Genomic DNA, 25,420 nt, shown 5'->3' on the forward strand with positions numbered 1-25,420 from the left:
ATCTAGTCAGTGGGAGGGCTAGAAGTAGATCTCCACTATATCAACATCCAGCCACCAAACCACCAAACCACACAAGCTTTTTTAGGGATTGCTGGGTTGGTGTTTATTTATTTGTTTTTCTTTTTGTTCTGTCTTGCTAGCAACTGAGAGCTCCCAGATAAAAGCAGAAAGTTTTGAATTCGGGCTACACACTTGACATCCTCTTATTTGTGGAACATTATCCTGGGACTTGGAGGGTGCTGCTATTGGGGTCTGTGTGGTGAAGCTGGGAACCAGCCCCAAGAATAGAGCTTTGTTTGGGCATTAACCCATTTGCGGTTATAATAATGATAAGTTTCAGCACCAGTGGCGCCTGACTGTTAATGACTCAAAGAAAGCTAAATAAGAACAAGATGTCATCGCTGGAAAGATGTGTAGGTCTTTTCTACAGTTCCATCCCTTCTGTTAAAGTCCCAAGGATCCTTATGCTAAAAGCTAGTCTTCCACTCTGAGTGTTCTAAGCACTACATTGGTAAGAAAGCCTAGAAAGGACAGAGGGTTTCTAGTCTAGAGCTTTAAATATCAGGGGGTTCATAGAAATATATTGGCTATTCCTAGTGGTGGAATTACTGGCTATGTCTTCTTTCTTTATATTTTTTCTATATCCTTCAGATTATCCATCTATTAAGAACTGAAAGCAAACAATGGTAAGTATGATGACCTTTCCAATAATGTTCATGTTCCCAAGAAGAAGCCACTGATTTTAGGATTTCTCTTTGGTCACAGATTACATAATAGATTTTGTCAACACATACATGGTAGACTGATTTTTCAGTGAAGCATGCACATTAGTCTTCAGAATAAAAATGAGAGCTAGGGAGACGGTTCAGTAGTTATGGGTATTTCTGCTCTTGCAGAGGAACAGAGTTCAGTTCCCAGCACTCACATTGGGAGACTCATAACCTTGTATAACTCCACACCAAGTGATCCAGCACTCTATTCTAGACTCTGCGTGCATCTGCATTCACACACACACACACACAAATAAAAATATTAATTTTTAAAATAAATATATAAAAGAATTCTAGCAGTATATATTTTGTGATCCAGTTGAGTGTTAGTGAAAAAAATATCAGCCTTCAATTTAGGTGGATTTTCAGGTCCCTATATTATCATAACATATTTCTAAAAATTAACCAAAACAAATAATGCCTTAAACAAACCAATTGATCAAAAGATGACTCCACACTCCGGGGAAAAAAACAACAAACAAACAAACAAACAAAAACACATGGCAGGACTGGGTCAAAATGGCTCCATAAGAGTCCTTGCTGACTTCAGATTCCTAACACCCATGTTTTCAAAAATGGGCGTGGCTACATGTGCTTGTAATCCGAGCACTGGGTAGGCAGAAGTGGAGACAACAGGATCGCTGGGGCTTATTTATTACAAGCAGAAATGAAGAACAAGCACACTCTAGGTTCGGTGAGAAAGTCTGTGTCAAGTGGATGCTTTTTGTCCTCCTCTGGCCTCCATAAACAGAGGTACATACAATACCAACCTACCAGGCAAGACGGGCAAGACGTGTCCACTGCTGTGAAAGTGGCACAAAGACTGTGGGGACAACCAATGACTCACTGACTGGGTTAAGACTTGCTGCAAAGGAGGGAGTTCAAGTCTTGTCCCGTGGCTTGGGAGGTCACAGACCCTGGGAACAGTTCTAACTACTGTTGTTCTGCTAAATGGACATGTGGCAAAACTGCCTTCTAAAGAGGGGGCAGAAAGCATGTAAGCCAAAGGGTGGCAAAGAATGTGGTGAAATAAAGGTTTCGGGACGTGGCACGGCTGTGCCTTCGCGAACTCACTGAAGCTCTGGTCCCTGATCGACGCCTGTCAGTCAGGCAACACTAAATGAGACTCAGTGGCTTACAAAACTAAAGGATACAAGAGATAAGAACAGGGAAGAGGACACACCTGGGACGTCTGAGGGGAAGGATTGGGGGTGGATGGGATCAAGATACATTGTATACATGTATTAAAAAAAAAAAAAAAAAAAGCAAACACTAGAACGGGCTCTTCCCCTAGGGTGGAATGAAGACACTAAGCCCAAATCAAAGACACACCTATGTTGGGACATACTGATTTGTCAACTTACTACGCTATAATGTCTGATCACATAAAGAGAAAATTAATAGATATGTTTGGATCCGCAAATGACCTAGTAAGGGACTGATAAAGACAAAAATGTGAAGACTACAGAAAAGTAAACATATGGTTTTTCACCTCAGGGAAACAGCAAAGAAAGATGAAAGTTGGATTATTGTGCTACAAAACAGGTTCCAGAAGCTGGGATGCGCTTTGTCAGTTCATCAGGCAGAAAGACGCTAAAGGCAAAACAGCCACTAAGAAATTCAGGTCATGAAATGAGTGCTGAGCCACTGGGCAGTTCTTGAAAGACATAAAGCTTTCACAAAGCAAGGTGGAGGGAAGGGTTATGCCACTTCCTGAGATGCAGCATGCTGACATTTTTAAAATGCTATCTAATCATTTTGAATTGCCACACAAGTCAACAGAGCAGAATTCTGGGGAAATTTCAAATAAAAAGAAAACTTCATGCTAGGAGTATTGGCACATGCCTTTAATCCCAGTCCTCAGAAGGCAGAGGCAGGGGAGTCTCTGAGTTTGAGGCCAGCCTGAACTACATACTGAGACTGCCGAAAGAGAGAGAGAGAGAGAGAGAGAGAGAGAGAGAGAGAGAGAGAGAGAGAGAGAAGAAAGAAATGTCCTTAAACTCTTGGGTATTTAATAATCACTAATTCTTTATACATAGTTAAAAGAACATTGCTTAAATTTAACTGGAGCTAAAGGTAGTTAGAGACTTTTACCTTCTTGTTCTTTCATATTTTCAAAGGCTACAAAAATTTGATAATTATATTGTCAAATCCCTTGTAAGGGAAAGGAATTTCTGATTCTCCATTTTCTAGACAGGGTTTAGTTGTATAGCTCTGGCTGACCTTGAACTCAGATTGTCCTAGCCTCTGTCTCAGACCTGGAATTACAGATATGTGTCACCTCAAAGTTATTATTGTTGTTGTTATTCGTAAAGTCCTCTGCTAGAATGTACATTCCTTAAAGGTGGAGGCTGTCTGTCTTCATCTCTAAACATCAAGAGCTGTTCACAGCATCTGCCAGAAGGCAGGTGTACAATAAATCCCTGATAAATGCATTAGCTTCCTTATAGATTATAGGACTGGAAAGCAAAGGCCATTCAGTCCATAGGATTTATGGTTGCCTCATAGCAAACAGTTTGTAAGACAAATTGATTTAATAAAAATGGCCCCAAAATGGAAGGTGCTAACTGATGGTGGTGGCACATGCCTATAGTCACAGCTACTTAGAAGCCTGGGGCCAGAGAAAGCCTTGAGGTCAAGAGTTCAAAACCAGCCTGGGCAACATGGTGAAATTCCACCTCTAAATAAATAATAAAATTAAAGATAGAAAACATTAAAACCCCAACTAGCAGGCTAGGGATGTAGTCAATTGGTAAAGTGTGTTGCCTAGTATGTGGGAAGCCCTGGATATTCTTCCTTCCCCTCCCCTCCCCCCTTCCTCTCCCCTTCCCCTTCCCTCTGCCCCTGCCTCTCCTCCTCCCTCTCCCTCCCCCTCTCCCTCTCCCTCTCCCTCTCCCTCTCCCTCTCCCTCTGCCTGTTTCTCCCTCTCCCCCTCCCTCTGCCTCTGTCCCTCCCTCTCCCTCCCCCCCCTCCTCCCTCCCCCCTCCCCTTCCTCTCCCTTCTGTCTCTCTCTCCAGTGCTAAGACTGCAACCTAAGGTATGAATGCTAAGTAAGCACTACATCTCTCTATTACACCATACACACACCTCACCTCCATGTTTTCTGTCTGTTAACTATACGTTCATTCTACTAGATCTTGGCTAAACATCCTCACTGCCAGTTTCCGCAGAGGTCAGCTACCCCTTGCCACATACCTGTATTCCCGTGTTCGCTGAACTGTTTGTTTGTACACTCTCTTTGTAGAGTGAATTAAGTTCAGCAAACATGTTTCCCCTACTCTTATAAATATTCCCTGCCTGGAAAGACAAGTCAGATATTCAGGATAAAAATGAGTGATTTAAACTTAAAATCTGCAACTGTAACACAAATTTTTAACTAAAAAAAAAATGTTATCGCTTCTCGGCCTTTTGGCTAAGATCAAGTGTAAAAAAATGTTATCTCAGTGGTGAAGCATGCACAAGGCCCTAGATTCTATCCATAGCATCCAATCCCAAATACACACACACACATATGGAGGAATAGACAGAGAAACACATAGAGACTGACACAGAGACACAAAGAGAGGTAACCAGGATAGTCACAGAATCCTAGCACTTCTGAAGAGAAAGCAGAAGGGTCAGGAGTTCAAAGTCTCGCCTGGAATCACGGAGAGTCCAAGGCCAGATGAGCTGCTTGAGATCTCATCCAAAACAAGCAAACCCCACAAAACCACACACACACACACACACACACACACTTGTTTGTGTGCATATATAATATACTTAGTAAAGCTAAGATATTTGTCAAAAGTGTGAATAACCATACAGCTTCAAAATTAGTTAGGAAATACATGAACAATAGACCCATGTAACCGTTAAAGGAAACCAGAATGGTATGTTATAGTCTCATAGTTTGAAGGGCAACTCTACTTTCTGTGGTATACCTTACTAGAGAATAAACCTATGCCGAATAAGATTTAGATTCTGCCCTGACCCTAAATCTGTAACTCTTCTGATTTTATAAGAATCATATCTCTCTCTCTCTCTCTCTCTCTCACACACACACACACACACACACACACACTCTCTCTCTCTCTCACACACACACACACACACACCAGAACCTCACCATATGACTAGGCTGGCCTTGAACTCACAGAGACTTGCCTGCCTACCCCACCCCCACCCCATTCTCCTACTCGTGCTAGAATTAAAAGTACTACCAGGTCTGGCCAAGAATATTTTCTGAAATTAATTACATTAGCCTATTAAGATTTTCATAGAGGAGTGAAATTTCAGCGTCAGTTAAAGGAAGCCTGCCGTTAACCCACTCACCTAGCTCTTCTCTTAGTCTGGGAAAGTGTCCCGACTGTGTAGAGTCAGAGGCGTAAACAAGTAAATGGGCGGCTGAGGGTGGTGGCACACGTGTAGTCCCAGCAGATGGAAGCTTCAGGCAGGATGGCCACAAGTTCTAGGCCAGTCTGGCCTACATAACAAGACTCTGTCAACCTCCTGTGTCTCTCTCTCTCTTTCCCTCCCTTTCTCTTTCCTTCTCTGTTTCTGTCTCTGTCTCTGTCTCTGTCCCTGTCTCTGTCAGTCTGTCTGTCTCTCTCTCTTTCACACACACACACACACACACACACACATGTCAGAAAAAAATGAATTTCCACACTAAGACTTTGGGGCTGGAGAGATAGCTAGGATGCTTTTCCAGAGGACTGGAGTTTGATTCCAAGTGCTTATATTGCCCATGTGGCTACTTGCAACTCCAGTCCCATGGAAATTTGACGCCATCGTCTTCTGGTCTCCTCCAGCCGTGCGTGTCTTTAAACACACATTTAAGTCTTAAACACACACACACACACACACAAAACCCTCACTTTATATTTTGGAAGAGCTTAGTAAATGTTCATTAAACAAACCTGTAAAAATATCTGGGGGATATTTAATTGAGAAACAATTATTTCTTAGCAATAGCTGATTAAGATCTCAGCTTTGGTTTTTTCCCTAGCCACAAAAGACTGTTGATCAATCTTCAAATGTGGCAGACACTTTGGGTTCTTTTTGGTTCTGTTTATGCCGTCTCTTTCAATTATATCTCCTTTCTCTACCGAGCAAAAACATCGCTGACGTTCCGTGTCCAGCTACCTCATACTCACGGACAGCCTCCTCTCTTTTTTATGACCTATATATATGCTTCCACCACAAGATCTTCCTCTCCATCAGGGTCTGAGCATCTATGAAGTTAGGAATCCTGCCTTACTCTGCTTTACCTTTCCCCATACTTGGCAGGCCATCAGATTTTTATTCATTTATCCAAAAAGAAGTGTTGAGCCATATGCGGCGGGCACAATTTTAAGGTAGTACAGAATAAAATCAGTAAGAGTGAACACCATCAAGGCTAACTATTCAGAGGCGTGGCAGGAGGCCCTGAGCAGGAACCGACAAACAAGCCCTATCCCCAAGACCACTGTGCTGCAGAGACACTGCAGGGTGAGGGTGCCAAGTGGGCGGGGCCCAGACAACTATGGCGGTCACCGGAGACATCTCTGAGTTTGTGGCATTGAACTAAGACCAGCCAGAGGATGCATGTAGGGAGACAGCATGTGAAGTAGAAGACACGGCACATGCAACGTTTCTATGGCAGCAATGATGGCCTGCTTCCGTGCTGAAGGAAAGGCATCGGCCAGAGCGCAATGAACGAGGGAAAGCACAGGAAGAGGCTGGAGGAGAACCTTGAAGGGCAGGAGAAAAGGAAGGCCTTCAGGATGTGGCAGGATGACAGTTATCTTTTTAAGGAAATCTCTATGGTTGCTTCGCGGAGCACAAATTCTAAAGGGCCATGCGTGGAAACGGAGACCGTTGACATGAATGTTTGACTTGCTATTGAACAAGCACTTTATCAGTCTAGCTACCCACGACTAGAAATCTATCTTTGTAGCTACGATAAGCAAGCTCCACAATGCAAAGACTCTAGCTATCTGTGTCAGGTGTGTGAGTATCAGGCTTGCAGGAGATAAAAATGTTCTGCAAGGCCCCACCTTTCAGGGTGTGCCCCAAGTTAGACCAGGGTATAAAATCAGCCGTATGCCCCAGGTCCTGGCTCAAGTTTCACTGCTGAGCTAGGGGGAAAAAATGCGGGCTCTGGAAATGATGCCAGAGAGCACAGAAACTGAAATTGGACATGGTGGCACATGTCTGTAATCTTAGCACTCTCAGGAGGCTGGAGGCAGAAGAATTAGGAGTTCAAAGTCATCTTCAGTCTCATGATGAATTCAACTAGTAGGTGCCCTACGAGACCCCTACTAACCCAAAGCCAAACTAACATAGGAGTAGTAGAGGGCTGCAGAAATACTGTCCTCTGACAAGTCCACTGTTCCCAGTTTCTAGCAGATGCCTCTGCCTAGTTTGTTTTCTGTTGCTGAAATAAAACTCTGACCAAAACCTATTTGGTGACCAAAGAGGTTTTTAGGCTTACAGATTACAGGCAACCATTGAAGGAAGCCAAAACAGGAACTAAAGCTGAGCCCACAGAAACACAGAACACTGCTTCTGGGCCGGCTCACTGCTTTCTTATATAACTCCGGACTACCTGTCCAGAGTGCCGCTACCAGAAGAGGCTGGGCCCTCCTCATCAATCATTAACTAAAAAAGAAAAAAGAAAAAAAAAGGTTCCCTCTTCCCAAGTATCTCTAGTTTGTGTCAAATTGATTTAAAAAAAAAAATCCTTGAAAACCCCTCCCCCAAACATAAATAAAAGCACTGCCATTTTTCGTTTATGATTCTTTTTTCCATTTTTTTTCAAAAATTATCTCTATGTGTATGAGTGTTTTGCCTGCATGTAAGTCCATGTGCTAAGTGCATGCCTGGTGCACATGGAAGCCGGAGGAGGGCCTTGGATCTCCTAGGACTGGAGTTATAGATGTTTATGAACTGCCACATAGGTGCTGGGAATTAAACCTAGACCCTTAAAAGAGCAGCCAGTATTCTTAGCCCCTGAGCCATTTCCGAAGCCTGTGATACTTATGTTCCATAAGTTCTCTGGCTCTTTCTTTAGCTCTGGGCCTCTGCACATATCATTTCTTCTGCCCCAGAAGACCAAGCTCAGCTACTCATAACCCAATGACTTCTCCGTCCTTTTCCTCCTCATGGTTGTGGTCTGATCCACTGCATCATGAATGCCAGGCAAGTGCTCTACCATGAGCTACATGCTCAGCCTCTCCGATGACCCCTTAGGTGTTAATACTTTTAACAGGCCTTCCTTAAATCTCCAGATCTAAACCAGGTCTCTGTGTCATAGGACCCTGTGTTTTCCCTTTGATCCCTCTATTCTTTAACTTTAAATTCATCACTGGGATCATTCTTTTATTGAAAACAAAGCCCCTTGGGACCATTATATTATAAATTCCAGAGATCCCAGTATATTTGCTCACCACTGTCTCCACAGTGCCTGACAAAAGCCATCCTTACTGAATAGATTACTGTGGGAATGAATATGAAATAGGCCTAAGGTAGATAGTTATAGGATCAGCCTTTTATTTGTTTTATTTTGTTTGTTTGTTTGTTTGTTTTGAGACAGGGTTTCTCTGTATAGCCCTGGCTGTAGACCAGGCTAGCCGTGAACTCAGAATCCGCCTGCCTCTGCCTCCCAAGTGCTGGGATTAAAGGCGTGCGCGCCACCACTGCCCAGCAAGAACCAGCCTTTTAGCCTTTCACACTGGAGTCCAGGCTAGCCTAAGAACTTGCCGTGTAGCACAGATCAGCCATCAATTTGCAAGTCCTCTGGCTTCAGCCTCCCTAGTGCCAAGATAACAGGCATAAGCCATCACACCCAGAGCACCTGGGGAAAAAATCCAGGACTTTCCCCCTCCATTTGTATTGCTTTCAATAAGATAGTGAGTTCACAAAGAAGAGGAGGCTCATTTGCACATTTGATCTTATAAAGGAGTTTCCCAAGCTCAGCACCACTTACTAGTTAAGCTGGCAATTCTTTCTTATTAGGGAGTATCTTGTTCATTATAGGATGTTCACCAACAAACTTGGCTTCACTTAACCCACAAGATGCCAATGCTACTCACTTTCAAAAACGTCTACAGCTGCTACCCCATGCTTACAAAGTCACTCCTGATTTAACATCTTAAGATGTGAAGCTTCAAGCTTTTATCACTTTTAGAAGAATTGTACTTAGAAATTAAATTGCTGAGTGATGCCTGGGTTACAAGAACTCTCCCAGTTGGATCAAAACCTTGCCCCCTTCTAGCTTGTTTCCCTAGCACCCCTCCCCCCTGTGTTTCCTTTGAAAGGGTCATTAGTGATGGTGTGGTGCAAGGCAATATTGTGATCATGGAAATTCAGCTCCCTGGATTGTCCTGGAAGGATGAAGGAAAGGGGCTGGTGTTTCTGAGGAAACCAGCGCCTCTGAGACCCCTCGGGAATTGGCAGTTCCCTACCAGTTTTCTAGGGGCATGTCCCAAAGGACAATAAAGGGAGACAAACAGCCCATTCTGGCATGGTTTTCAGGATCTCTCACTCCAAACAAGAAAGTCTGAGAGGCCTGGTAAAAATAAATATGGCGTACTCCTCCTGGCATAAGAACTGTTTCTGACAGCCAAGACTTAACTCACCCTAGGGGGTGACCCAGGCAGGGACTATGCAAAGTTAGTTTCTACCCATTGATATTCCCAGGGATGCACAGAGGCTAAGGATGGCTCTGGCTCGTAGTACCGTAGTGAAGGTCTTGGGATGCACACTGAAAATGTAGTCTCTCTCTCTCTCTGTCTCTGTCTCTCTCCCCCTCCCTCCCAGTCAGACAGTGACTGCCAGTCCCCTGCTTCCTTTCCAATCCCAGGAAAACGACACAAACCATTCCTCTGGAAAGGAATCTGTCCTTTGCATACAGAGTGGAAACTGTTCATACATTTTTAATCCTCTCATTGAAAATGACATTGAAAGTATGTGAAATGTCTGTCCTGAATTTTTTTTGGGGGGGGACAAATGTATTCATTATATTACACCCTGGTAGTCACTTGGAACAAAATATGGTCTCCAGAATCACAAGATCTCTCTCATAGGTTTAAAAAGCCGGTCTTCCTAAGAAGCATGTACTGAAATCCTGAGACCAATGGGGAATTGAATCAGAAAGGGAGGGGCAGCTGGGGAATCAATCGGCCTTCACGTTTCTCTTCATCCACCTTGGCACACAAGCCAGACAAATCCACTTTCCCAAGCTCCCAAACTATATAAACCTCATCTGATTCTACCGCCACCTTCAGGTTCCAGGAAGAATTACACAGCCAGAGACATCTAGACATTAGTTATCATGATGAGGCTCGAACTTGGTTCAACCGAGTTGCCTTCTATAGATAGGCAAACATTTCAGGGGCAAGGGGAAGGGAGGGACAGCATAAAGCACGGCCTAAATTAATATCACATTTTTCTGTTATTGTAGCTTTCACAAAGTATGCTTAATGTTAGCTTTGGTCAAAGATGGCAATTTAAAACGAAAATTTTGAAAAATGGAAAACAAGCAGGGATGAAATGTCAACCTATCCATTTGGAGAAATTGCCTAATATCCACTTTGCACTAAACCAAATTACTTCTCTCCCAGCTAAGTCCAGGATAAGATGATTGAAAGCCAAACAATGTTGGCAGGCCAGGTCGGAGAGTAAAGTAATAGATCAGGCCCTAAGAAAGCTGGGGGCTATAAGGGAAAAGCAGCAACATCAACGAATACCTACTAGTTTTCCGGGGGGAGAGGAGCAGCCACAGAGATTACATGGAGAATGGATTAGAAGTTTGTATAGTGGCTGGGTGGTGGTGGCACACTGTAATCCCAGCACTCTGGGAGGCAGAGGCAGGCGGATTTCTAAGTTCGAGGCCAGCCTGGTCTACAGAGTGAGTTCCAGGACAGCCAGGGCTACACAGAGAAACCCCGTCTCAAAAAAACCAAATCCAAAAAGCCAAAAAAATAAAAATAAAATAATAAAAAAAGAAGTTTGTGTAGTAATCCAAACATTTCATATTGCTGGAAAGCCCTACAAACAGAAGCCAAAGGGAGGCCGAGATCTTGGGAGTGCAACTCTAAGTTCGGACTTATTTCCTTACCCGCTACCCCTTTCTTGACAGATCAGAAAGTCAAGGCTGGTGAAGAGGCTACCAATGCTGATTTACAGCCAGCAAGGAGGAACTGAGTCTGTCTGGGCCAAATCTGGACATTTCAACTGGAATGGCTGGACCCAGACAACCTTACCTCAGGAAATGAGTAAATGAAAAGGAGAGGCGGCCGAATTATTTAGCCCTAGAACAACACTGCCTAGACAGGGGGAGGGGCCGGGATGCAAGAAGAAAAACTTCAGAGTAGGGATTTTTGACAGTGAGAACACTAGTTGAGACACAGCACTGTAGACCCCCTGATGTCCCTTGTTTGATGTCAATAAAGGCCGAGAGAATTATGCTCCAGCAAGCCTTGCATATTTTTGAAACATTACAATAAAGTCTGGAGTTGGAGCTGGTAGGGGGGCCGGGGTCACGCCCAGGCGACTTGGGTCAGTACGGGTGCTCCTCCCTGGTGTGGAACGAGAATGGACCCAGGCTGCGAGTTGCTACTAGGATAATTTTCTGTTTAAGCTGGGGATATTTGAGTCGCAGTAATGGGGACAGATAAGGGGCTCTCTCCGGAAGGCTAGGAATGTTAGGGCAGAGTGAGCTAGGGCGAGCGCAGGAGGCACTGGCGGGTGGGGTCCTGGGACTGGGGGGCGAGGGCAGAGGGCGGGAAGGGGCCGGGCCAGAGTTGGGGGCGGGACCAGGCACGGTGGTGGTGGCGGGGGCCGAGGCGCGGGAGGCGGGGCGGCCAGGCTCGGGACACCCCCTCCCGGTCCCCTGGCGGGGCGGCTTCAACTCCGGCAGTACTGGAGGCAGCAGCAGCCCGGAGGGCGGCTTGCAGGGCGCGCCGACCGAGCTGGACCCGGGACGCTTTTCACCCCGGGGGAACCTTCCGCTGATTCTCTCGGCCCCGGCGTCCCTTGGGAGCCCGCGGGACCCCCGGGCGGACAGGGAGCGCCGGCGGCGGCCGCAGCACCATGAGGAGGTGGTGGGGCGCGCTGCTGCTTGGCGCCCTGCTCTGCGCACACGGTAAGCGGCGTCGCAGCGCCCGCGCCGACCGGGCCACCGGGAAAGTTTGTCCCTGAGACTGGTCGCTGCAGGACTCGCCTCCTGGGAGTGGGACCGCGCAGGCTGGGGCCTGAAGTCCCACCCTCGAGCTCACTTCGAGCTGTAACTCTGGCAGAGCGTGCGGAGGAAAGCAATAGGAGCCCCCGCAGCTCTTCCAGCACGAGAGGGGACAGCGGTGGAGGGACTCGTCCGCTCTGTAGCCTGGGCCGGGTGGAAGAAGACCCAAGACGCTCAGCTTCCATCGCTGCTCTTTAACGAGCCAGGGGCTGATTCCCTTTCAGGTTAAGGCAGGGCTTCTGTGTCCCTGGTGCGTGCGATTGAATGTGTGCAAAGAAAGGAAGGCGGGGAGGATGGTCGCTAAACCCATAAATTGTAAACAGTTCTCTTTCCAGGGTCTGGGGGATATTGGGTGGATTGCAGAGAGGGGCCCAGCTGAGTCTGAGTTACTTGAGCATCCGGGATTCATGGACTTGGGAAGCAATTCCTCGGACTTTAAACCCTGTTCTCTCTGAGGGTCCTTGGTTCATATTTGCTTGCAGCATCTCCCCTAAGTGGAGTTTTGGGTTCCCTCTCCTGGCTGCGGCCAATCAGCTTCCTGCCCCAGATCCTCCCCAAGGGAGGGGTGGGGAACGGCGGTGGAAAAGAGGTTGGGGAGGAACTTTGGGAAACTGCTGGAAGGCTCCCTCAGATCGGTCCTGGCCCTGGTAAAGCGCAGGGGCGCGTTCTTAGGGAACTTCCAAAGGCAGCCTCTCGGCCCGAGCAGTGGGGCCTTGGCCTCCGGGGAGCTGGGCGGGTGGCAGCGGCACTGCTGCTTCATCTGCTCCTTATTAATAACGTGTTCGGTGCCCGGACGCAACTGTTGTGTCTACTTAGGACTGCAGTGGACTCTGCGTCTCTGCAGCCGCTTGGGAACGTGGGTGCACCCTGAGATTTAGCAGCTGCCTCTGAGTTTGTGCCCAAAGATCAAAGATCGATCTTTGAACTCCCAACCGTATTCACCCGCCGCCGGCTTTTCCACGTGGGGGAGATCCAGTTCTTCGATTCCCCGGGCTGCGGGGACGAGGGGGTGGGGTTCAGAAAGAGCGGACTGCAGACCCTGGCGATTCACGGGTTCTTTCTTTCACAAGAAGGAGCTCGTGTGGAAAGTGCAGATTTCGGAACTTGCCTGGCAGGGTGTGGAGCTGTCTGGGCACTTGTTTTAAAGATTGTTTTAGCTCCCGAATCCAAAACAGAGTTCTGGTGTCTGTTATTTAAACCGCTCGTGGGTTTCAAAGGCTTTTTCCATGTGGTATCTAGAGCCGATCGAGTCCTTTCTCTCCCAGGAGTAGCCTGGCCGACCCACGTTCCTCTTCGCGCCTCGTTCTCCCCCTCCAGGGCTCTCTCCTCGAAGGTTATTTGTAGCCTCTTCGGCGTGTTGGGACAGCAGCCCTACTGGGGTAGGAATGTAACTGTTCTTCCCACCACATGGGCCCCTTAAAGGGACAGCTATGCTTTTGGGGGGGGTTTCCCCCCCTTCGGGTTTCAAGGGAAGAGGATGGAACTTTCCTCTCGGCCCCCTGGAGGAAGTTTTGAAAAAGATCAAGGGAAATAGCTAGGCACTAGGAAAAGAGGGGGTGGGGTGGGGGCTAAAACGGATACCAACAAAGCCAAAAAGGAGATTGTCGCCTTCTGCCCCAGGGAGGGGAGAGCTGGAAGGTTCCGGACTGAGACTGGCCAAGAGGAATTCACTGCTCCAGAGCTGCTGTCAAAATTGCGTACATTACACATGCAACGGAGGATGGGGGAGAGAACAGGGACAGAGAATTGTGTATTCTTAATGTTTTGCAGGGGGGAAAGCATTAGAGGGTTCTTGGTGGCTAGTTTAGGTTCATTTTTAAAGGAAAAGGTTTAATAGACATTTCTAAGTTGAGACTTCCTGTGCAATCGGAGTAGGCAGAGGTAGAAAAATTTGCACTTTGCAGGGCTTAATGCTGTGCCACCCCTGGAGACCTATAGAAGGCAGAGCCCCAATGAGATAGAGCAGTGGCAGAGTCTGTAACCACCGCCACCCACAAATCCCAGTAAGATCCCTAGTACTAAGTTCAGGTCCCCAAAGAGGTGCTTCTGAAAAGCTGCTGTGTGTTACTTACACAGACAACCACAGCCAGGAGTAAATTCAACACCTGACCAAGATGTTAGTTTAGATTTTATTGGTCCTCACAGGATTTCCATAGAGCCTCTCCCCTTATTGGCCTAGATCACAATCCATTGTTCAGAATTTAGATGGATGTGGCTAGAGACATGGTTCAGCAGTTAAAGGACTGCCTGTTCCTCCAGACCTGGGTTTCATTCCCACCTCCTACTTAGCAACTTGCTTCTGTGTAACTTTGGTTCCTTGGAATCTGACGCCCTCTTCTGGCTTCTTCAGGTACTCCACACATGTGGTACACACACAAAAGAGTGGAGGTAAAGCTAAGCATGGTGGCTTATGCCTGTATGCTAGCACTTAGGAGACTGAGGCAAGAAGAATTAAGAATTAAGCAAGTAGTGGCTGTAGTGGCGCACGCCTTTACTCCCAGAACTTGGGAGGCAGAGGCAGGCGGATTTCTGAGTTTGAGGCCAGCCTGGTCTACAGAGTGAGTTCCAGGACAGCCAGGGCTATACAGAGAAACCCTGTTTCAAAAAAACAAAACAAAACAAAACAAAACAAAACAAAAAAAGAATTAAGCAAGGATGAGGCCAGTCTGGCCTTCGTAGATGGAAGTGATTCCAGACTAAACAGCAAGACTCTTTTTAAAAAGCAAACAAACAAACAAAACACGCAAAAACCTATTTCACTGCTCAGTACTTAGGAGGTGTAAGCAAGAGGTTTAGAAGTTCAAGGTTATCCTCAGATACCTTGTGAATTCAAGGCTAGCTTGAGTTTCATAAGACTCTGTCTCAAAAACTAAAGCTAACAACAACAACAACAATAATAACAACAGCAACAACAATGACAACAACAACTGCTCCTGTGTTTTAAATTTTAAGACATTTGTAAGGAGTCGGAATGGCTAGTACTAGCCTGGGTATTTTCATCCGGCGGGTCATGGCTGGACTGTACATAAACCACTTCACTTGGAAGTCTTTTCTAGGGAAATGAACACTGACCATTCTGCCCGGCAGTGCTTGCTTGGGGAGATAAAAAAAAAGTTTCTGAAGATGAGTTCAAAACAGTTTAACTTGCGACTGGTCTTATTTCCATGTAGTTGTTGTTGTGACCGTGGTTGTCATAGTACTTGAGTGACATTGCCCTTGATCTCTCGGGACTCATACACGATGCTTGGCTTCTCACTGATTCTGGATTTCCTCTCCTGTCCCCTGTTGGATATCAGATGACATCTTTGGGACTGGCACCTAGTATTAAGAATAACAGGTGCAAGGGAACTTAGTCAGGCCCCGTCTGACACAAAGCACGTTGGACATGCTCATCCTCTGCGCCAGCCAAGGACACAGGAGGTCACAGAGGACAAGCGGCTTTGTAGCTCTTGGCGAATGCCTCCTACAGACTGACTGCTGGTGTTGATTCCTAAAATGACAAAGGGTGACGGGTGCTGCTGCTGCTCAGAGAGACAACAAGGGGGCCTGCGAATGAGAACAGAAGAATTTCAGAGACTAAACATGAATCCTGTTTTATTGCATGGCCGGATCTGAAATCTAAAGTAAAGTTCCACATGTTTGTTCAGCTGCTAGCCACCATCTCTAGTCTTTGGTAGAGTGTAACCATGTTTTGTCACAGATGCCTAGACGTGGGACATGCGAGTTCCAGGATGTATGAATCCTGGTGGACATCTTCTCTCCAACAGTGAATGTCTTTCTCTCCTTAGCCTAGTGAGTGTCCCAAGGAAAGACGAGGTGTTGAGATTTACTTGGCAGAGCCTGGGTTTGGCCCTAAAAATAGCACTGATGATCACCTATGCTTGTCCCTGTCCCTGGAGCTTAGAGCTGGTGTGACCAAGCTCATTCTCCCCAGGACACTCAGGAGCACTGCCTAAGCTGACTGTTGCACACAGGCTCCTGTTCATCCACTCAGCAAACATCCTGTCACGCTCTAGTCATGCATACCTAGCTCAGTATTTGAGAACGCATGCACGGGCAGACTTGGGTTTGGCACCTGGCTTTGATACTTCTAGGTGAATCCATGAAAACACACTGGCTTTTACTTCGGGGCTCTTCTCTGCAAATGGGGCTAGCACTGGGGAGGGGAGGGGCGTATTTTCACCTGTGACATTTTCATGCTGTGAAAATTAAGAGAGACTATGATCGAATGTTCAAACCATCCAGCCCAGAGCCTGACAGCTGCTATGTAGCTACAGACCTAGATAAATGTCAGCTGTTCGTTAGTCAGATTGCCTGTGTGGGTGAGAGATGGTTCTGGGGTTTGGAATACGGGAGGCAGATAAGTTATACTGCAGTGTTTCATACGATAAAGGAGGCTTGGTCCTTTATTTTTTAACTGGTTTCTTTTTCTCTGTGAAACACCTTGTCCTTTCTTTTTCCTTCTTGAAAACCTAGTGAAACCTAATCATAGTTCCCTCCCGTCCACACTTCCAGAAAGGAGTTTTATTACATTATGAAGGAAAGGAGAGAGGGCCAAGGGAGAGAGAGAAACTGCCTTGGGAACATGCCTTACAGTTTCTTACCCTAAGACTGCTGTGACCCAGGGTGAAAGGGGTTGCCAAGGTCTCTTGTAGTTGGAACAGTTTAGAATTCCAACCTGTCCCTCCCACTGGCCTGGGGAGGGACTCAGGGGCCCCAGAGCACTAGAGGTAGTAATTGCCTCAATTTGGGGGCTGGGCTGTTGGGAGCCTGCTTCCTTCACAGCCACAGTCTTCAATCAGGAGTCCTGTCAGTGTGCACGATAATTGATGTGGGTCTCCAGCCCCAGACTCATTCCCCCAGCCCCCAGCTCCTCCACCCCAAAGTTTGACCCCTGTTGTCTCTTTGTTTCTTCCTTTAAGTTGGTGCCAGTGTTGTGATGTTTCTGGGAACTGCAGAAAGTTAACCGTAACCCAGAGCAGCCATCAAGAAGAGCGGATTCTTTTAGCTTCCTGGAGGTCTATTTTCTGTTGTGTCTTTTTGATTTAGCAAGAAGCAAACATGCCAGGTGCCTCTGGGCACCTCTTCCGCCCATCGGAGCAGACTTCATTCTTTCAGTACACGTAGGCATCCCCCTCTGCGTCCCGCAGATGAGTGGATGGACTGTCAGCTTTTTCTGACGCCTGCTCCCCCACCCTTCAGGTGATAGCGAGGAGGGAGGGGACGCCGCCTGCGCCCCAGCTGGGGAAAGGAGAGCCTGCCTGGGACTGAAGCAAGCCCTGACTTGGCCTATGGGAGCTCTCCCTCACCTCTGTACAGAGCTAAGGATCCGGGCAGGAGCGTCGAGCCGAGCCAGGAAACAAAAGACTAGGAGCGAACCTTCCATCTGGCTGAAGGGCAGCGACACAAAGGTGCTGCGGCATAATTTGTCACCGGAGGTTTTCTGCAGCCAGGGAGCTCCAGACTCTAGGCAGCGCCTTTGCACGGGACTGGGCGGGATCTTCTCCCCCTCTCCGGGTGGATGTAAGGCCAGGCGGGTATAGAATAGGGTATTAGGAGAGACACCTGATTAGCACGTGGAGTAAAGCTGCTCCCGAAGTTGTCAGTGTCTCCTGGGATCACAGCCCACAGCTCCACTTCCTGTCGGGCCAGCGGGGGATGGGGGTGGGGCCGCTGCGGGGGGGGGGGGAGGGGCGGGGGTGCTTGGATCCCTTCTCATGGCCCCAGCCTATGGAGTGCAACTGCTACGATCTTGCGGGCATGGGTGAGGACAAGAGAAATTTTATGTTGGTTTGACTATAACATCTTAGGAACTAATGAAGAAGCCGGACTTAGACAAGAAAGGGGAAAGTCCCTCTTCCTTTCATTTTCCCCACACCCGGTAGTGGAAGCAAGAAGTTTCTACTTTAAGAGACTGAGTGAGACAGTAAAAGTCAAAGGCTTTAAATCAGCGGTTCCCCACCACCCTGATGCTGCAACCCTTTAATACAGTTCCTCATGCGGTGGTGACCCCTCCACCATAAAATTATCTCATTGCTACAAAATATCAGTGTTTCCCAATGGTCTGAGGCGACCCCTGTGAAAGGGTCCTTAGGCCCCTCAAAGGGGTCATGACCCACGGGTTCCAAACCACTACTTGAAATGGTCCTCCTCAAAAGAGACGTTCTACTTGTCTCTCCTGACTGTTTCTGTTCTGCAAACCTGGGGCTCGTGCTCTAAGAAATGCAGATGCACTCTAGAGAGCTTCAATGCATTGCTGATATGGTCACAAGCAGCTAGGAGGTAGGTACTGTTGTCAGGCCTGTTTTACATATGGGAAAAGAAGCTTAGAGCAGTTTGCTGTGACACAGTCACTGAGCAGCTGCTTTAGGATTTGAACCTAGAGTCTAAGATGGGAATCCTATACCCCGACACATACTGTCTCTCAGAACAGAATTCGGAGTCTTTATAAACCTTTCTATGTGTGGGTCTATGGACCACATGAATGCAGATGTCTGAGGGGGTGAGTACTGGAGTTACAGAGGTTGCTAACTTCCATGAAGATGCTGAGAACACAGCACTGGTTCTCTGAAAGAACAGCCAACGTTCTTAATGACTGAACCTTCTCTCCAGTCCCCAGAACAGAATATTTTAAGTCTCACTTGTCCCAGAAGATCTAGATTGGAAAAATTTACAATTGGATTGACCTCTTTGAGTTTTGGTTTTTTTGTTTTGTTTTGTTTTTTACATTTGTGTGGTGTGCATGGGATGAAATGAAGTTGGTTCATTCCTTCCACCACGTGGTGTCCCAGGGATCAAACTCACTCTGCCCACTTAGCACATACAAGTACACAACACTGTGCCTGGCTTTTACTATGAATGCTACAGATCCAAACTCACGTACAGATCCAGACAAACTTTGCTGGCAAGCATTTAACCCACCGGCTCATCTCATCCAACTTACTGATTTTAAGGGCCAGATCTCACGTATCACCCAGCCTGGCCCCAGCATCCTAGACTCACGGGATCTTGCTGCCTCTGTTTTCTTAGTAGCTGTGGTTACAGGTGCATCGCCTGCCTTATTTTATTATTTATTTGTGTGAGGACTGGGGACCAAGCCCAGGGTCTTGAGTGTGCTAAGCACTCCCTCTGCCACTGTCCTGCATAGCTTAGCTCTATCAATTATGGACACTTAACATGTCGTACATGTGGTGGTGTCACCTGTAATCCTAACATTTGCGAGGCTGAGCCAGGGGGATCACAAGTTCAAGACCCTGTCTTGAAAACAAAAACAAGAAGACACACAGCAGGCAGAAGGCATTATGCCAAGTTTCTCTCAGAAATTACGTATTTCTCAAAACATATGTGTTATGAGTTTTGTTCCATTTTTCCTGATGAAAGCTAAAATATAAATAGACGAACGGTTCGGGAACCAGAAGGAACAGGATTTGTATTCTGGGAAGTGTTGTTCCCATGGTCTTAATGTTACATATTTCTGCCTTAAACTTTGGGTGCTGAATATTAAAATTTTATTTTATGGGGATGGAGACTTGGCTCGGAGATCTTTTATTGTTCTTGTAGACGACTGGGGTTCGATTCCCAGCACTCACAACTGTTGATAACTCTAGTTCCAGAAGAACCAATGCCCTCCTTTGGCCTCCTCAGTGCATACTCATGCACACACAGACACACACACAGAGACACAAATGCACACACACACACACTAGATAGATAGATAGATAGATAGATAGATAGATAGATAGATAACTGTTTTTTTTATTTTTAAAAGTGTTTTTTTTTTGGGGGGGGGGTGCCCGAACTCTGACCTGTAACTGTGTACCCAGTGTGTCCCTTCTGAGTGAGCTGCCAAGGTCTCAGACAGGCAAGGCTCACCGCTGGACAGAAAGAAGCCTGTCATGGCATGTCAGCTCCACAGCCTGAGATAGACTGAGGAGAGGAGGCCAGAGGGAGCAATCGTCACCTGAGCAGAACCAGGAAGTGCCTGGGAGAGAGGAGCAGAGTTCTCTTGAGCCTGGTTATGTTGGAAATTGCTACCTTTCTGGGCCTCTGTCCTGTGTTGACCCCCCCAGCTCTTGCAAGACTCAAGCATGCATTGCCCATCCATTTAACAAACGTGTCCCGCTCATCTGATACACTCAGCACGGGGCATGCACCGTGAATGTGAACATAAGAACTGTGTGGTACACAATCTCAGCATCCAAGAAGCTAAGGCCTAGTGAGTGGGCCTACAAAGGGACAAAGGGAAGGGACTTCCAGCTCAGTTTGGGCCAAATATGTCCAGGTAGGGCAGTGTTAAGAAAAGCTCCATTTCCTGACCTCCTGCTGCCAGCTGCCCCCTACTTAGCTCTGTGGTGGTGGTGGTGGTGGTGATGATGATGGTGATGATGGTGATGATGATGATTCCTGCTACTACCACTAATGCTTGCTAGGCAAGCTGCACCCCCTGAGCACAGACCTGTAGAGGTCTCTCCAGACTCTGGGTAGATGGGGCTTGTCCATGTGGCTCCTTGCTGCCATTCCTTTCAACTTAGTCTGTTTCGTTTGCCACATGGATGTCCTTTGAAGTGTGCTGTGCTATTACTGCCTATGCTACTTCAAGAGTTGGTGGGGTTGCTCCTCCCTCTGCATGTAGCTATAGACTTCCAAATAACTCATTCTCATTAAATAAGGGTTGTAGCCTCATCATTCCCGACAGTGGACAGGAAAAGAAGCCTTTGCCATCTTACAGAAAGAACAGGCCTGAGGGTGTGACTCAGCTGCAGAGGTGTATATATTTAGCATGTTGGAAACCTTGGGTTCATTCCCTGTCACTCGAAAAGCAGAAAGAAAAGGAGGGGAGGAGAGGCTGGGGGTGCGGTCCAGTTGGTAAACTGGTTGTTAGCATCTTTGAAGCCCTGGGTTCGATCCCAGCGCCTCCTACGTCATGCATAGTGGCAGACACCTGTAATCTCACCACTTGAGAGTCAGAGGCGAGAGACTCTGTATCCAGACTCCTGGATACAGAATCGCTTCCATCTCCATTTTGCGGATGTGCTTACAGAGACTTTTGAATAACTTCTCAAAAATGTGGAAGCTCGATGTTACAGGGTCTGACTGGTACCACTGGTCAGTGTTTGGCTTCTCCCCTTCCAGGTAACTGGGTTGAGAGAGCTGAGGTGTAAATGGTGAGATTTTGGTTAGCCTCTCAGACAGATTCCATGAAGCCAGATGTGGAGGCACACACCTTTAAAGGAAGGCACAACTGGGGCAGAGGCGGGCAGAGTTCTGTGAGTTTGAGGCCAACCTGGTCTACACAACAAGTTCCAAGCCAATCAGGGAGGACTACTTAGTAAGACCTATCTTTAAAAAAGAAGGTTCTATGAGCCTCTTGACGGGAGTCCCAAGAATAATGGCTTTCCGAGAGTGCATGAGCACCTGGGGCTCAGGCCTGTTCCTTGTTGAAATGTGTAAGATGGAAAGGCCATGCCGAAGCCCTGGCAGCTCCGGCCCTGGCATCCAGGAGCACTGCCTGCAGTGTCGCTGGCAGACGGCCTTCAGGAGCGGAGCTGACTCTTCCGATTCAGCGCTTACACGGAAGGCTGCGTCCGCACCGCCACCATTTGTTTCCTTTCTTTCTTTTATGTAAAAAGGGTTAAAAGCCGCCCTTTATGATCGCAGCCAGGACTGGAGTGAACAGACAGAATTCCATCTCTGGGGACTCTGAAAGGGGAAGCGGTTGTCCAGAAGTCTGCCTTTGGAGTATAATGTGTCTGCTTCCTGTATGAGTGCCCAAGTCAAGAGCTTGTCGGACTGGTGACTGCCTGGACTCCACCACAGCTGATTTCAGCCATTTCTCTGACATGCAGGAAGTTGTGTGTCTTTAGCCACCTGCAACTTGATGGCCAGCTGACAGAATGCTTCGTCCCTGCAGTCAGCCCCAGGAAATTAGAACTGGGTGTCACACTCACGCAGCCAACCACAGGGGCAGGAGCTGGAGAAGGGATGACAGCTCCCCTTTGCTCTCTATACTGTTTTTTTTTTTAATATTTATTTTTATTTTACGTATATGAAGATTTTGCCTGCGGATGTGTACACCCTATGTGCAGTACCCAAGAACATCAGAAGGGGGTGTCGATCCCCCTGGAACTGGAGCCACATATGGCTGAGAGCCGTGTGGGTGCTGGAATCGAACCCGGGACCCTAGAAGAGCAGCTGGTGCTTTTAGCTGAGCTATCTCTTCAGCCTCTGTACATGTTTCCCTTGCATAGTTCCCAGCATTCTGCGCATCTTGCTTTCCCATTCCTAGTAGTCAACAATTCCTAAGTGAGGGCCTTTAGGGGAAACATGGTCACCATTCCATACCTCCAATCTCCCCATAGCTACTTAATGATAATTTTCAGTGTGCCACGGCATAAAATTTGTTTATTCCATTGTTTACTTTCTTGTCTAACTGTGGCTTTTATTTTATTTTACTTTTTTTATTTTCTGTAACATACTAAGAAACTCAGTTGAGCTTGGCCATGCAGCTGTCGATCCCAGCTACTTGGGAGGCCCAAGTAGAAGGCTTTCAACTTTAAGACCTGCCTGGCCTACAGAGTAAGTTCCAGGCCAGTGACTTAATGAAACCCTGAACCTTGTATTAAAATAAAAAGTAAAATGAGGTCTGGGATGTGGTTTAGTAGGATTAATCCCAGTACTACTTAGGAAAAAAAAAAAAAAGAACTAATTGCACAAAGTCATGCACCTGATAGGTGGAACCCAAGGTCTGCTTGTCTGCTCCAGATCTAGCCTCTATCCCTTTGCATTCTGCCATTTTGTCCCTTCTTGCTACCTATCTTTCTTTCTGGATCTCCCTCCAGGTCTACCTCTGTTCTTGCTGTATGGTACTATCTGTATTTCTCCACCTTTGTTGACTTGTGGGTCAGTTCACAGGGACAGGGATCCTCCCGTGCACTGCTGGGATATTTAACTGTATCCCTGGTGTCTACTCACACATCCCGGAGAACCACTGGCCCCCTAAAGGACAAGTCTTTTCCTCTTCTCCTGCTGAAGTTTACTAATTAAGCCTTATGTTCTCCCTGCAGCTTCTCCACGAAGGAGAGTTGTGTGCGAGAAGTATCCTTGCGTGGAATAGTCCACGTTGCTTCCATAAAGAAGTGCTAGTACTGCACTGAGCCAGCCTTTCTCAGGCTCTGCTGTCTAAGGTCTAAGTGAGAGATGCCCTTAGTCTTCAGTTCTCTAGGAACAGCCAGGAGCAGGCAACTGAGCAGTTGCCCTGGGCAACTGGCTCTTGTCTGGGGAAGAACCCTCTGGTCTGCATTTGTATTAAGATAGACATGGGTCTTGAAGTGAGGTCTTCCTTTGAGGGATGCAGAGCTGTTACCCTTCTAAAAGGACTCTACCTGCATCTTTCCTGGGGTAACTAAATCTTTTACATGTAGACAGTTAAGGGAAGGCTAGGCCTTCCTGTTGAGAACCCAGTAGGGATCCGTGGTCCCTCACTCTAGAAATATACATTTGCCCATAGATTGAGAGGCTCACAGATGCCAAAGGCATCCATCTGTTGAGCCATTGATTGCAGGTGAGGAGGCTCCCCCTTAACCTCACACCTTTGGGGGAGAAGTAGGAAGACCGGAGAGGCGTAGAGACGAATAGTAAGAATAGTAAAGGAACGGAAGTCTCAATGTAAAGCTGACCCTTCCCGGTTCCAGCCCGATGAAGGCAGGACCCAGCTAATGGGAGGAAGAAGGGAAAGCTAGAGGCGAGATGAGCCACAAGGCAGGCCCCCTCCTTCCACAGCTGCAGCAGCTCAGCGGGTTCGATGAATAATCTGAGGGGGAGAGTGACCCTGGAAGAACCCTTTGTCCCAGCTGAGGCTGGAGCAGGGGCACCGAGCCATTCACACGCCATCCCAGGGCATCCTGCTGGGTACTCTGGGGAGGGGGCACTGCAGCCAGTCATGGGACTTGGCCAGGCAGATAGCTTGATGCTCAATAGGGAAGCCAGCTGCACGCTGCTGAGGCTGGGGGAGGGGCTGCGTCCGCCAGCCTTCCTGCAGGCCTTGGTCTGTCTCACAGACAGGAAGGCACTGACTGGGCCATGGTTACTCTGTCCTGAGGTGGCTTGATCTTGTCACCCCTCCTGCCCCCAAAAGTAAAATCTGATGATAGGACTCTCAAACTCCTTCGTGCCTCCCCATGTGGATTCCTTGACATCAAGAGGCACTGTGCTCCGCTCTCACTGTTCTAGCTTGCATCCAATCCATGCTTGGGTTTCAAGATGGAGGCAAGTGTCTTTGTGTCTCAGTTTCCTAATTTTAGAAGAGAACATATAGAGGTGTCTTGGTAGCATCCGTCTGTCCCCAACTCTTCTTCTGAGCACAGCACCCCTTGGTGGCTTTATTTGTCTCCTGGCCTTCGGGGATGCTGTGTAAAGATGGCGTAGACGGGCAACTGGGCTATCTGTGAACCCGAAGTCCGAAGCTGTCTTTGGGATCAAATCTGCCCTGGCAGAGGAAGGAAATCAGAGAGACAATTCCCCTGGGTTTCTCTCCTCCCAGCCCCTGTCGGCTCTGGGCGGGCAGGCACTGATGCCCTCTGCTTCCTATTCTTACTGCTCAGGCATAGCCAGCAATCTGGAGTGTGCGTGTGGTCGGAGCCACTTCACGTGTGCAGTGAGCGCGCTCGGCGAATGCACCTGCATCCCCGCCCAGTGGCAGTGTGACGGAGACAATGACTGTGGAGACCACAGCGACGAGGATGGCTGTAGTAAGTAGCATCCCAGGGCTAGCAGAAGATCAAGGATGAACCAAGGAATGTTCTCTGCCTGCCTACCTTCTGTCCGATTTAGAGGTGGACTCTTGCAAGGGTGACCGGATGTGGAGAGAGACATGGCTTCTCTACGTGCATACCTTTAAAAACCTGTATTTCTATTGTGTGGTCCATGCCTCTAACCCCAATAAAACACACTTTCAAATGTTGCAAAAGGGCCAGCATGGTGGCTCACACCTTTAATGCTAGCACTTGGGAGGCAGAGGCGGGCAGATCTCGAGTTCCCACCCAGCCTGGTCTATAATGAGTTCCAGGACAGCTGGAACTAAACAGAGAAACCCTGTCAGAGAGAGAGAGAGAGAGAGAGAGAGAGAGAGAGAAATGAAAAAGAAAAAAGAAAATGAAAGAAAAAGCAAACTTGGAAAAGGTATAGAAGAAAATACCCTTAAAGACATAAATAGTCATTATTAAATAGCTCTCTTTGTATTTGTAAATTGTGTGTGCATACATTTAAATTTTTATATGGTATACATAGATGCAGATTGTTTTCATGATTGTTATTTTAATACTCTGTATAGTCAAAAATATTAAATAAGATAAGCTTTGTAAGAAATCTTATATTTGGGTGGCTGGTGAGGTTGCTTAGCAGGTAAAGTTGCTTGCCACCAAGACCAGTGACAGTTTGATCCCCAGGA

At 47.3% G+C, this 25,420-nt stretch overlaps 1 protein-coding gene across 1 annotated transcript in view; it reads left to right on the plus strand.

Annotated features, from left to right (window-relative positions):
• Positions 1–11,622: 11,622 nt before the first annotated feature.
• Positions 11,623–25,420, plus strand: part of Lrp4 (LDL receptor related protein 4) — a 52,794-nt gene continuing 38,996 nt past the window's right edge. Inside the window, exons 1-2 of the mRNA XM_052182956.1 lie at positions 11,623–11,880; positions 24,576–24,722. Of these exons, the coding sequence (XP_052038916.1) occupies positions 11,829–11,880; positions 24,576–24,722 (199 nt within the window). The 5' untranslated portion in view covers positions 11,623–11,828. The remainder of the gene's footprint in view (positions 11,881–24,575; positions 24,723–25,420) is intronic.

Source organism: Apodemus sylvaticus, chromosome 5 (genome assembly GCF_947179515.1).
Source record: "Apodemus sylvaticus chromosome 5, mApoSyl1.1, whole genome shotgun sequence".
Taxonomy (NCBI): domain Eukaryota; kingdom Metazoa; phylum Chordata; class Mammalia; order Rodentia; family Muridae; genus Apodemus; species Apodemus sylvaticus.